This window comes from Macaca nemestrina, chromosome 13 (genome assembly GCF_043159975.1).
Source record: "Macaca nemestrina isolate mMacNem1 chromosome 13, mMacNem.hap1, whole genome shotgun sequence".
NCBI classification, from domain to species: Eukaryota; Metazoa; Chordata; class Mammalia; order Primates; family Cercopithecidae; genus Macaca; species Macaca nemestrina.
The window spans coordinates 84,978,864-84,993,342 of NC_092137.1; the positions used below are offsets into that span (position 1 = coordinate 84,978,864).

The 14,479-nt window shown below is 40.8% G+C and overlaps 1 protein-coding gene across 1 annotated transcript in view; it reads right to left on the reverse strand.

The window, feature by feature from the left end:
• Positions 1 to 11,158: 11,158 nt before the first annotated feature.
• The window catches only part of LOC105465363 (succinate-CoA ligase GDP/ADP-forming subunit alpha), a 36,504-nt gene continuing 33,183 nt past the window's right edge, over positions 11,159 to 14,479 (reverse strand). Inside the window, exons 8-9 of the mRNA XM_011713773.3 lie at positions 13,048 to 13,236; positions 11,159 to 11,400 (exon numbers count right to left, since the gene is read on the reverse strand). Of these exons, the coding sequence (XP_011712075.2) occupies positions 11,374 to 11,400; positions 13,048 to 13,236 (216 nt within the window). The 3' untranslated portion in view covers positions 11,159 to 11,373. The remainder of the gene's footprint in view (positions 11,401 to 13,047; positions 13,237 to 14,479) is intronic.

Below are 14,479 nucleotides of genomic sequence, written 5' to 3' on the forward strand. Positions count from 1 at the left end.
GGTCAGCCCTCATTTTTTAAAAAAAATTCTTTTAGAGGGGGACATATCCTCAACTATTATCATTTATCTACTTACTGCGTAAAAGTAAAGTGTAGGTTAATTTGAGTTCAGGTTGAAGGTTCAATGGATTGACTTTGAATGCCCCTGCAATGAGGGCAGTTAAAGAGTTTATAGGTTTAAATACCTTGGACACAGAATATGAATCATTTAAAATCTTCTGCTGTTTTCTCCCTTTCCTGCTTTCCTAGTGTATAGCAGTATCTCAAATGGCATCTGTTCAGTGACCTCCAAATAGTGCCTGGACCAGAATGATATACAGTAGTTTGTCCCAGAGTAATCCTAATCATCATTGTCTCAATTGGCTGAATTACATTCAACACACCCAAAATTCCTGTTGCTTCCTTCCAGTATGAATTAACTTTATAGTGCCTAATTACCTGGTGCAAGGTAAATGCCTTTAATAAAACGTTCTGGTGTGATCTGTCTTTGAGATTACTCTGACAGATTTTGGTATATGACTCTAGGTGACCGGAGCTCTGTATCCTCACATGTCACCTCCTATTTTTAGATAAAACAGAAATATAAGGTAATTTGGAGTATATTAGGGGCATAAAGAATCTAGAAAACCACACCTCAGAGACCTCATCAAAATGAAGAATGCAAAAGAAAGTGATTTTGCTGGAGTTTGGCTTTTTCTTTCTTAACTTTGTGCATAAAACAATTCCTTTGAGCCTGCAGAGTTGGGTCTAAAAAGTACCATTTATTCTTCAATATTTATTGAACACCAAGTAGGTATAGGGCATGACTCTGAGAGACACACAGCAACATAAAATGCAGGCTCTGCCCTTCAGAAACATAGTCTGCTTGGGAAGCACAAGATAGGTAGATGTAGGAAATATAAATTGCAGGCCCCGCTGAACACCGTGAGGAGCACAGAAAATTTGGGTTACAGGAATTCAAATGCCAATCATAGTCCCTAAGAGCTTTTGACATTGGGGTTTGGAAAATATTGATGGAAAGGAGGGGCGGCATTTGGGTTAAAGTATAGACTTATAAGAAGATGGATTTTAAGCAGTTGAGGTGGTCAAGGGAAGGACAAAACATACATGGTTTATCTTAGGGTTTGGCCAACAAAATAACACCAGGTTTGGATGATATTTGAGGATGACTCTCCTGTGGGCACCTCCTTCACTTCATCCCATCACTGGAAACCTGTCACCTGCAGATGCCTGGTTAGAGGGGACATACTCTTCTCTGAGTCACTGCTTAACCTTCCCCAGTGGCTAGGAATTGCCAGGAAAAAAACAGATAGAATTGCAGAGGCCCTCCCTACCCTGTTTCAAAATGAAAGTTCTCAAATATTGATACATCATTAATTCAGCTGCTGTGAAGATGCCTTACTTTCCATAATATCAGAATACTAATGAGCTAAAAAGTTATTAAAAGGTAGAACTCCTTTATTTAATAAAAGCTATGAGTACTGACCTTTACATTATCAGCTCAATTTTCCCTTGGGTTACAGCATAACTAACCAGGCTTTTGATCACGAGCAATTTCAAATCTCAGTTCCAGATAGCACAGAGCTGACATCAGAGGTGCCCATCCCTGAAGAGCTTTGATGGAATTCTTGATGAAGTGAAACTGATGTGGAACTGCCATTCCTTTTCCAGTGGCATTTCCTAAAGCTACCACAACCCTCCTGCATCATCTATCTCAGTCGTCTGTGGTCAGCTCATTAGTGAGAAGAGTTGAGCTCTGAGCCCCTGAAGCCAAAGGCAAGGTCCTGACTCCTGCCCAGTTGTTTGTTTTGATGCCGTCTCATGGCTACAGACCACATTCTGACTGTGCCTCCATCTCATTGCAAACCTATTCATAAGTAAAATTCAAAGAGAGTAGGTCACAAGCGTAATTCACACTGTTTGAATAACTTTCTGTGGCTTATGATGTCCCTAAAAATGCTGCCTATTCTGAGCTCCTCCCCTTTTCAGGGGTCTGTCCCGCAGACCCTGACCCAACAGTGGATGAACAACATACACAGACACAGATATTATGCCTGTCAGTCCGTCTGAGCATCCAGGCCACTTACAGACTCCAAGAAGAGTGCTATAAAGAGTTGCAGCCATGGCCCTGACTCGCTGGCCCTGCGGCATTTATTTAGCACACTTTAAATGACAATGGCTTTGAGTCAACACCATTAGAGGGTAATCAACCTGGTTACCTTCCCCCAAGAGTGCCATCCTGCCCGTGAATGATGAAAGGTTAGTTTTAGGACCACATGAGTAAACAAGTTATTTAGATAAACCACTCTACATTCCCATGTCTCTACGCCCTAAACTTTTAAGAGAATTCAGCTGCCTTCAGCCAAACACTTTATGCAAACTCCCAGGCCTTCCAAGAGGGTTTGTGTTTATTTCCTATAATTTTACAATTTCTCCCACCATCCTGACTGAACCCCCACACCCCTTCACCTCTGAACCACTTTGACTGGTTCATATGCCCTCTGCAGCCCCTCGCCAAAGTGAGGTACAGGTCTAAGAGACAGGAGAGGCCACTCCAGTTCAAATTTCAGTTTGTCACCAACTCAGTTTTGATTTTAGGCTTTATCTCCATGAATCTCAGCTCTCCTATCTAGAAAATAAGGCTAGGTCAATCTTTAGAGGTCTTCTTAGTTACAGTCCCTCTCTGTCATCCAGGAAATAAGAGACAAAGACCACATAGAAACCACAGAAAGGGAACTGTGTCCTTGGCCAGTGCTACCTGCCTGTGAGCCTCAGGGAGAAGTCCCATCCTGTCTGCCTTGCTCTGGGCAAAATGTTCCCTACCAGGTGACTCTGGGAGAAACACTTTGAGAGCTGAAGGATGAGAACACATGGACACATGGAAGGGAACAGCACAAACTGGGGCCTGTCCTTGGGTGGCAGGAAGGGAGAGTCTCAGGAAGAATAGCTAATAGATTCTGGACTTAGTGCCAGTTGAAGGAAAAAAAATTCAAAACAAAACAAAATAAAATAAAATAAAAACTAAAAGAAAAAGAAAACCCAGTCAGAGAGCAGTCTAGGACCAAAAAACTTACAATTGCACAATTACCATCAAGACTCTGGGAAACTATACAGTGTGAGTCCTGGACTCTCCAGGGACACTGCATTGGTCCAGCCTCCTGACCTTTCCCCTCTCAGGTCCCAGGCCTTTCACCTCCTGGGCTCCAGGGTGCTCATCTGCAGCTGCAACCCTCACTTCCTGAACAGTCCTAAAGCTATTTTTACTTGTTTCATGGGTCACTCAAGAAACCTAATACCATGGTATACTTCCCTGCAAATGCCCTTTTATCTTCTGAGAGCACACCAAATATTAACATTCTTTTTTTCCTGGAGAATATCCCTTAGTATAGGGGGTAATGCCAAATTCCACCAAGAACTTCCATGGAGGCATCAGGTATTGCCCCACTGTGCCCCACGCTAACCTCCCACAGTATCTGATATCTAGTTTCTCCCCAAATTCCCCCAAAAAGGGACCTGCTGCTACACCCGCCATGATGGTGGCCAAGTGTGAGAGTCAGGGTAGATGACTTGGAATTGGGATGTTTCCAGTCAGCCTTCTGGATCCATTTTCCACCCTTCTCTGCCCTGCCGTGTACCCCCAGCAGACTGCTCTTTGCATGGCATAATCGGCACTTGCCCACTCTCTGCCTTCCAGTTAAGTTCAGTCAATCCTCTTACTGACAGGAGCTCCGAGAGGTGTGAGGCATTTATTCCCTTCACCCCTCCACATCAGGTTTGACTTGGGTAGTGGTTGCTTTCCTCTACACAGGGCCACAGCTTCTGCCTGAGGCCTCTCATTGGCTTTAGGAACAGTTCCCACCCCTTGACAATTCATGTCTAAAGACGGCAATGACGTCTCACTGTTGCTGATAGCAGGGAGCTTCACCTTTGGGTGTGCCGTCGGACACCTACCAGGGACAATTCAGGGTGGTGAAAACTAAAGGGTCACCCAAGCCAAAATCCACTGAGGAAAGCCAACTTTCAAATACATGGGAGAATAGGTCCTAATGTCCAGTGCAAGAGTCAGACCAGGAATCAAAGTAAGTGATGCAAAGCCAGAAGGCCAGAACCTAGAAAAGACAGGACCAAACAAACCCAGTCAGAAACAAGCAAAACTGCTGCCAAAAGGATTGACAATGGGAAATTATGCTCATCTGTCTAGCAGCAGGTATAAATTGCCTGAATAGGATAGACTAGCTTCAAGGATGAGGGACACAATGAATCCTGTAATTCCCATGTAAGATTTAGTCTTTGCTTCTGCAAGAGCTGAATATTATGATACATATGCCTCAGGGAAGAGCTTTAAGTCAAAGGATCTAACTCTAGTGCCAAAGATGTGCAAGGGTATGCATTTCTGGGCAAAGAGTCCATAGTATTCATTGAATTTGAAAAAGGATCTGGGGCCAAAAATGATAATCATTTCCAGTTAATCCTATTTTACCACTCAGCGTTCTTTTTTCTTGGAAAATATCTCAGCTCCTGTCTACTATCTCAGCACCAACACTGTGTACCAGGAGGATGGTACACCTCAACTCTGCAGAGACAGAAGGTCCTCCTGACCTTGCCTTTCTCTTCCATTTGGCTGTTCGAGTTGTATTCTTTATGATAAAACTGTAACCATCATAAGTGTGGTGGCTTCAGAGAGCTCTGAATTATCCTAGCAAATTATTGACTCTTAAGGGGATTATGGGAAGCCCCAGATTCATAACCAAGTAAGACAAAAGTGTGGGTGGCAAAGGTAAAACCAGGACTTTTGACTGGCATTGGAAGTGGGAACAGCCTTATGGGGCTGAGCCCCTTAACCCATGAGGTCTGTGTTAACTTCAGGTAGTTAGTGTCAGAATTGAATTGAACTGTAGAACACCTAATTGGTGTCAATGAATTGGTGTTGGAATGTAACAATGAACTGGAATCAGCCAGATTACAGGTTGGAATCTGGGGCAACAGGACAAAAAGAGAATCCTATTTTGTACTGTATTTTGTATTTTCGTCCCCCCAGGGGGATACCTGTAATTGTGATTGTTTAGAGAGTGTTAACATGTTTGATTTTGAAGATCAAGACATCCTGAAAAGCTGGTACATGCTAGGGCAAAGATGCAGTAAGTGCTAAAAGCTCTACCAAGGAAATAAAAGTGATTTTCAGAGTTGGCAATGGCTGGCACTGGAGCAGCGTGGAGATGCAGAGCTGTGGCAGGGGAGCTTGGGGAGCCTGAGGCAGGAGAAGGCTTGCAACAGGAGCTGCAGGAGAAGAGTTCCTGGAAAGGATCTCTCTGTGGCCTTGGTATGACTCAAGAAAGGTATGACTGATACTCCCAGCTTGAGCACACCCTGCTGCTTCTCTTGACAAAAGTCGACCACAAACTAAGCTTCTAGAATGGGTTGTGGAGAATTCAAGAAGGGGCTACATTCTGCGTTGGGGAAGTGTAGATCTAGGGAGATGGGAAATGTGTGAGATATTCAAAGCAGTAAAGCAGTGGCAATATAACACCAGACCAGAAGTGACCAAGACAGCTTTAGACTACAGAAATCTGTTAAAATCTTGGTCATGAACTTCACCCATGATGTGGATGTAGCTGAAAGCCATTGCAGGTGACTTTCACAGGACAGGGTGAAATCTGACACCCTCAGTGAAATAACTTGAAAAATCTGATTACATGTGAGAATGGCATGCCTTGCTCTGTTCACTGCTACTCATTTTAGGGGAGTAGCAGTGCTGGCCAAGAAGAGGGGGTTTCCATTTCTGTTAAAAGATGCAGTAGAGTTCCAGCTTCTGGCAATGATGGAATAGCTTGATCCACCTAACCTTTCTGCAGATAACAATTACTAAATCAGGACAAATTATTTATAAGACAACAATTACCTGAAAGCATTGTGGAGTGACCAAATCATGCAGACAGTGAAGGAGATTACCTGTGAAGGGGGCACTACGATGGGTGAGATTTCTGAGTTTGTAGCAGAAGTTAAAGGCCTTGTCCAATAAGCAGTAGGCAGTAAAAACCAAAAATTGGTACAAGGTCAAATAGGAAATCTGAAAGGTCCTTTATCTATCAAAGAAATTGAATTTATAATCAAAAGCTTTCACAAAGCAAATTTCAAGCTCAGATGGTTTTACTAGCGAATTCTATTAAATTTAAGGAAGAAACAATATCAACCTGACACCAACTTTTTCAGAAAGCAGAAGAAAAAAGAACATTTCCCAAATTATTGTATAAAGGCAATATAACTCTGATACCAAACTTGGCAAGGACGTGTATGAAATTTTATTTATTACAAGAAAATAAAGATCAATACCCCTCATGATCATGTTCACGAAAATTCTTAACAAACTATTAGCAAGTTGATCCATCAATGTATGACAAGGATAAGATCATGACCAAGTGGCAATTACAAACAGGAACGCAAGCTAACATTTAAAAATCAAACATTTAAATTGACCATATTAACAAAATAAAGTAAAAAATATACATGGTCCTCTCAATAGACTCAGAAAAATCACTGGAAAAAATTCATCAGCCATTCATGATTTTAAAAATAAACAAGGTTGAGCATAGTGGCTCATGCCTGTAATCCCAGAACTTTGGGAGGCCAAGGTAGGAGGATCACTGGAGCCAGGAGTTTGGGACTAGCCTGGGCAGCATAGTGAAACCTCTTCCACATAAAAAATAAAAAGAAAAAGAAAAGGAAACAACAACAACAAAAAAGCCCCACAACAATAACAAAGACATTTAACTAACTTAGAATAAAGGGGAATTTACCTCACATGTTTAAAGGACATCTATGAACATCTTTAAGCTAGCAACTTCTAGCAATCTTCAAAATAGGCATGAAGATTGGAAAATAAGTAAAACTTACCCTATCCATAGATGACAAATTTCTATATAAAAAATACCCTAAGGAATCTAATTTTTAAAACTATTAGATCTAAAAAATGATCAGCAAAGCTTTAGATTCAATGTACAAAAATCAATGCATATTTGTATATTTCTGCAACAAAAAAAGAACATGGAAAACTATTGTTAAATAAAAATTTTTCTCAAAATAATATACAGAATTCAACTCAATCACAATCATAATTCCATAGAAATTGACAAACTTATTCTAAAATTTATCTTAAATTACAAAAGGCCTAATAGAATACAGTCCAGAAACAGACCCATACATACATGGTCAATTGACCTTTCTACTACAAATGAAAGCAGTTAATGGCCAAAGATCAGATTTTTCAACAGATATTGCTAGACCCACTTGAATATCCATAAGGAAAGACTCAATCTTGACCCCTACTTCACTCAATAAACAAAAACTAATTCAAAGTTGATATAAGAACTAAATAATGAATAATATAGGTTTTACAAGAAAGCAGAATAGTGTCATGAACTTGGGGGTAGAAAAACATTTCTTAGGATGAGAAAGCAGTAAACAAAAAAGAAAAAGATAAGTCGCTCTTTATCAAAATTTAAAATCTTAGTTCATCAAAAGACACCAGTAAGAAAATGAATGGGGCAAGGCACAGAGTGTGAGAAAATGTTCTTAAAATATAGATTCGAGAAAGGTCTTGTACTCAGAATATAGGAAGAATTGTTGGAACTGCAGTCCTAAAAAGACAAAGAAATAAAAAATAGGCAAAGACACTTCTCAAGGAAGAAAATACCAAAGGCCAAAAAGCACACTTAGAAGTGCTCAACATTAGGCTGGACCTGATGGTTTACGCTTGTAATCCCAGCAACTTGGGAGGCTGAGGTGGAAGGAATGCTTGAGGCCAGGAGTTTGAGACCAGCCTGGGCAACACAGCAAGACCCCATCTCCAAAAAAAAAAAAAAAGGTCTCAGCCTCTCAGCACAATTATTATTCAGGGAAACACTAATTTAAGCATGAGATATCACTGACATCCCCACTAGAATGAAATTAACGAGAACAAAAATACCAAATGTCAGAGAAGGTATGGAAAAACAGACGCTCATATTTTCTTGGGATAGAACATGAATAGTACAACTACTCTGGAAAAAAGATAGTTAAATATACACATGCTATTACATCTAGCTATTCTATTCCTACATATGTCTACAAGAAGAAAGAATATGTATGTTCACAAAAAGACTTACACACAAGGATCATAGCAGCTTTATTTACTAACAGCCAAAAGCTGGAAACAACAAAAGAGCCAGCAACTGGAGAATGGATAGACACAATGTGGAGTATCCACACAATGGAATAGTACTCAGCAATAAAAAGGAATGAACTACTTACACAATGACACGGGTGAACACCACAGATACTATGCTGAGTGAACGAAGTCAGACCTAAAAGACGACATACTATATGATTCCCTTCATATCTGTTTCTAAAACAGACAAAACTAATTTCAGGTGAGAAAGAATACGGGTAACCTATAGAGAGGAGGCAATTAGGTAGGATATGATGGAACTTTCTGAGATAATAAAATGGTCTATATTATGAGGAAAATGTGGTTCCATGGGTTCACCCATTTCTCTAATGTATATGGCTGAGATTTATGCATTTCAAAGTATGTAAAATTTACCTTAACAAAAGAACTCTTATAACAACATCACCACTATGGGACATGGATTGGAGATTACTTACTGATCATACAATAATGGTAGAATGTTGATAATTTTCAAAGCTAGGTGATGGGTACATGGGAGTACATTATGCCATCACAATTCTTTTATAAATGTTTTAAAGTTTACATAACAAAAGTTTTTCAAATTTACTGGAGTTGTGAGTAGCCCTTTCACTTTTTTTGTTAATAAAACTGAAACAGGAAACACCAGAACCTAAAATTCTACCCACTGCCGTCTGAGCTCTCAGATCAGAGGTAGTGGCGGTGTTGTAGGAGGGGAGAGAGGTGACACAGCTGGTTAGGAGCAGGTGGCCTCACAGGATCCTAGGAGTGGAGAGGGTAGGTGGGAAAAGGAAGATGAAAGGGAATGGGAAGATGGACGTGGTGGTGGAAGAAGATGAAAGAGTCATGGGGACACTGAGCTCCCTGGATTAGGCAACAGGAACAGGGGAGTGAAAAGAGAGACATAGTCTCGGGACAGATGCTCAGAGGACAGGTCAGGGTGCTAAGGCAATCCCAGAGCAACCCTGGGTCAGGGTGGACCCTGAAAAGGATGCCTTCTGTTAGGGTCATGCAGTGGACTGAATGTTTATGCCCTCCCAAATTTGCATGTTGAAACCCTAATCAGAATGTGATGGTATTGTGAGGTGGAGCTTTTAGGATGTAATTAAGTCATGAGGGTGAGTTAGCTCTTTCCACCTTGTGAGGACACATTGCTGTCTGTAGACCAGGGAGAGACCCTTACCAAGAACCCAACCCTGCTGGACCCTGAGAGTGGACTTCCCAGCCTCTGGAACTGTGAGAAATAAATGTTTAAGCCATCTGGTTTATGGTATTTTGTTATAGCACTTTGAGCTGAGCTAAGACAGGTCACCTACCTATCATCTGAGTTGTGTCCCTGTCACAAAGCCCCAGTGAGTTCAACCAAGACATTTTCCTTATAGAGTCCTTGGTTTAGAGGAAGGAGGAAATGCCTTCCTTCCTGGACCAGTAGTGTCACCCTGGGCTGTCCTAAGCACAGCAGCAGGGTACACTCAAGTTTATGGAGCAATGCCAAGCCCTAGCCAAGCTTGCCGTGATGAGCACCCTCACACAACACATAACGTATACCCAGGTACCCTCTGGCATGGGAGCCATTCTCCACATTTTTAAGCTGAGGAAATAAGCAGAAACTAAAGTCTACTTGATCTGAAAGTCAATCACCATGTGTCCCTTGGTCTGGGCAGAATTCCTTGGTCTGTGACACCTAACACCTGCTTTTTGTGTTCTCAGCAGCAGCCTGGGCATGGTCATGCAAGCTCCCAAAACATATTTCCTCAGGCCCATCAAACCTCCTCAAACCCATCTCAAACCACCCAGTATTCCTTCACCTCCTCAAAATGAGCTCTTCCCCCTCCCTGAATTTGCACAGGCTGTTCCCTTACCTGAGTGTTCACACTCCGTTTTTGCATGGCTGGTACCTTCTCAGTCCTCAGGTCCCAACGCACGTCCCCTCCCCAGGGAGAATTCCCGTCTGCATTTCTTCAGGGGCTTCTCCCTAATACTTTTTTTTTTTATGCTCTTATTTGTTTCCTTCAGGAGAGTTACACTATCTGGTATTTTGTTCCAGAATATAAGTTCCTGATGACAGGCACCACCTCTGTCTTGTTTAGTGGCAATTACCCACTGGGATTACTTCTTGTTAAGAAGTTCCCTTTTGAACACGAAGTAGGATGGCTAACAGCTTTCCAGTTTTCTTGTAGTGAATGTCTTCAACCTTAAACAAAGAATGTAGGCTCTGGATGGGCTCTCTGCAGAACCACAGAAAAGCATGGCATTGGTGAAGACTCTCATTTCCCCAACGAGGCAGAAACTGAAATATAAATGAGCTTCTGCCTCTAATCCTGATGATGATAATGATGATGGTGTGGTGGTGATGGTAGTGATGATAGAGGCACTGATGACAATTAAGTTGCCTTATTACATGCCAGGGACTTCATGCATCATCTCCAACCCTCTGAACTACCCTGCATGATGGAGATATATACATATATGAGAAAACAATAATTCAGAAGATACCTGAAGTCCTTCTATGTCTAAGCTAGACAACGCAATGTTGACACTGTTACAGCCTCATTCCCCCAGAGGTTTTGGTTACAATGTTCTCTAAAGAACCCATTAAAGGCCCAGTGCAGTGGGCGGGTGGATCACAAGGTCAGGAGTTCAAGACCAGACTGGCCAACTTGGTGAAACCTCATCTCTACTAAAAATACAAAAAAAAAAAAAAAATAGCCAGGCGTGGCAGCAGGCGCCTGTAATTCCAGCTACTCGGGAAGCTGAGGCAGAGAAAACTGCTTGAACCCTGGGAAGCAGAGGTTGCAGTGAGCCAAGATCACACTACTGTACTCCAGCCTGGGTGACAGAGAGAGACTCTGTTTCCAAAAACAAACAAACAAACAATCAGAACCCATTAAAACATACACACACATAAATACACCTCCATTTCTCCCACTCTTTTCATCCTTCACACTGGAACAATAAGAAGTCTCCCAAACCATACTGAAATCAAATTGTAGATTTATTGGCTGTCTCTGTTATACAGTGAGGTGAAAACATCTTCATTCAGGACATCCTCCACCTTGTTTTGGCGTCCAGTTGTACTGCAAGACCAGTGTCAGGCACATAGGCTGATAATCAGTGGACAACAGAAGCAAACTGCTGCAGGGTCACATGTCTAAGTGATTCATTCCACAGTTTTAGGAATTTTTTTTTCTTTCATAGCATCTTCCTCTTTTCAAATTCCTTCAGAAACAGAAGAGAGAGAGAAGAGAGATGGAATGAATAAAGATAAAAGATCCAAATTACATTTATGGTCAAAATGATTTTGAAACCTATTATCTTTAGGATCCTTTGAACAACCAAATTACAGAAGAAAAATGTACCAGGATGAGGGTGTTTGAACACAGAACAACAGCTTTCAAAATGAGTCTGTGTCAGCTTGAATTTCATGAAACAAGACGCAGAGCTTCAACTTTATATTTCCTAAATCTAGAAGCAGAGAGGGAGGTTTTGAATAATATGTATTTTTTCACAGCAGTATAATAACAATAATTTTAGGATCTGAGAAACTTCATTGTGCTTATCCAAACTGTAGTGCTATATACATGAACTACATCCAGCCCTTCTAATAAGGCAATGGAAACAGGTTTGCTCAGTTTCTCAGAGAATAAAGCTAAAGATAGATTGTTAGGATTTGAACAAAATGTCAAGAACCTTAGAAATACCTGAAACAAACAAATACCTTAAGCAAAGTAGTGTTTAAGGAAACAATACCAAAAATCCTATTTTTCTAGATTTTAACAATTAGGATAAAATGTGTAGATACCTGCTGCCACTTACTGGAAGAAAATGGTAACACACATCTCCAATGTGAATTTAAGCATTGGCTTTTCTCTTTACCCCCACCTTCAAATAAAATTCTTTCTCACACTCACTAAGCACCTAGATTTATTTCAAACACTTTGGCACATAGTGTTCTATTCCAAAAGCAGGATCATGCAAAGATTCAATAAAACAAGGAGTCCACTTTATTCATTCCCTAAGACAAGGGCAAAGAAGACCACCAAATCAGGATTTTGAAATTTTCTCTGAATGCTGTTCCCTTCTAGGAAACCAACAGGTATCTATTTTCAGCATGCTTAAGAGGAGATTTTTTTTGTTTTGTTTTTTGTGGCGAGGGTATACCATCATAAAAATAATCAGGGAGAAACAGCCTTAAATGACCACTCAAAGAGACAAGCTGAAAATCAGTACAAAGAGATTATAAAAGACATCAAATTACTTAGAATATTTTAACCCAGAATGTCCTATTAAAAAAGGAAAATTAAAAAAAAAAAAACAGTTAAGAAGTCACTCCTTCAACCTTTAAGTAACAATGGTATTACAACATAGCCAGGGCCAATCTCCTCACCCTCTTTAGATCTCCCTCCACCCCAACTCCTTCATCCAATTTCCATTTCTTGTTACTCAGCCTCCAACCTCCTCTCCCTAAAAACAGAAACCCATGGGGTCAGGGTGGCTACATCCCAAAGAAAAAAACAAGTAACAAAACAAAAAGCAGTTATCTGCACAGCTACCTTCCAAACCCTCAAAATGGAAATCATGACACATATGATCTTCAAGATGCTTTTTTTGTATGTTGTATTTTGCCACTTATAAAAATACAAATCCCAATGTTTAAAGAAGAAAGCTTTAAATTAAGAACATTATTCCTGGTCATGCCTAATTAGGGCACTAGGACATCAATAGAGTTGATAAAAACTATTAAGCTGCACATCAGAAAACCAATTAAGTCCCAGAAGCAAAGGCCATGATTTCCAGGTACCCAGTATGGCCACACACACAGAAAGCCTGCAGGCTCAGAGCACGTGGGCCACTGTTGGAGCTCACCTTGTAGATCGTGGTTCCCAGCTGTGCAGGAGACATACTGACCACAACTCCTGCACTCTGAAGAGCAGAGATCTTCTCTTTAGCTCCACCTTTTCCTCCAGCAATAATTGCCCCGGCATGACCCATTCTCCTCCCAGGAGGAGCAGTTAAACCAGCAATGAAGGACACTACAGGCTTGGAATTTGGACCCTGGAAAGAAAGTAATATTTTAAATGCTCTAATGAAGAAGTCAATCAAAACTGGACCTCAAAGTCTTGACTCTGCTGGTAAATGGTAAATGACTTGGGCAGGGGAAAGCCCACCATTCATCCTAGGAAAACCAACACAAATACTAAACCATGATAGAAACCACTGCATTCTCCTTTGAGTTAACTTTCCATACAAACTCAGCAATACAACACTGTGCCAATGTTCGTATCTGTTCAATATAAAATTCCCACTTCACAAATACACATGTGACTCTTTCATTTGAAAAGTAGAAGAGCATACTGGAAAATATGTTATATGATTTGTGATAATAATAATTTAAGACACAAGACTGGGTTGCTTTACTTCAACCTAATATTATGTTAATTCATTATTAGTTCACCCTTAATAAATGTGCTAAAAGAAAAAGATGAGGTGGGAAGTACACTGGAAAGGACCTAGGACTTAATTTCCTAGTGACAAAAGCTGCATGACCTTGGACAAGGTTTCTTGAGAACCAGACTTCTGCTGCCTCATCTATGAAATGAAATGGCCAAACTAGATTGATGCCCAAAAGCCCTTTCTACTCTGGAATTCTATGTCTAAGAGGGAAGATCAGAATTAGTTTTATTCAGCAAAAATCCATTCTAATGTATAATCTCTATGTACTAGATTCTGAGGTTTAAAAAAAAAAAAAAAAAACCCATACAAAGAAAATATAAAAATTTCCATACTCTAGACTTGCAAAGTAGTTGAAGACATAATATAAAATATGTATATACCTCAATCCATTAAGAGATACCAAAGGCCAGGCATGGTGGCTCAGGCCTGTAATCCCAGCACTTTGGGAGGCCGAGGCGGGCAGATCATGAGGTCAAGAGATCGAGACCATCCTGGCCAACATGGTGAAACCCCATCTCTACTAAAAATACAGAAATTAGCTGGGCATGGTGGCTCGAGCTGTAGTCCCAGCTATTCGGGAGGCTGAGGCAGGAGAATCGCTTGAACCCGGGAGGCGGAGGTTACAATGAACCAAGGTCATGCCACCACACTCCAGCCTAGTGACAGAGCAAGACTCTGTCTTGAAAAAAAAAAAAAAAAAAGATACCATAAACTAATATATGAATAAATGATTACGTTTCACAATTAATGGTAATATCATGTTCATAACAGAAGTCCAGAGATAATAAGGAACCAGGTAAAACAGAGAGGCCTGGAGAAGGCAGAACTTGAGCACGAGTAGAAC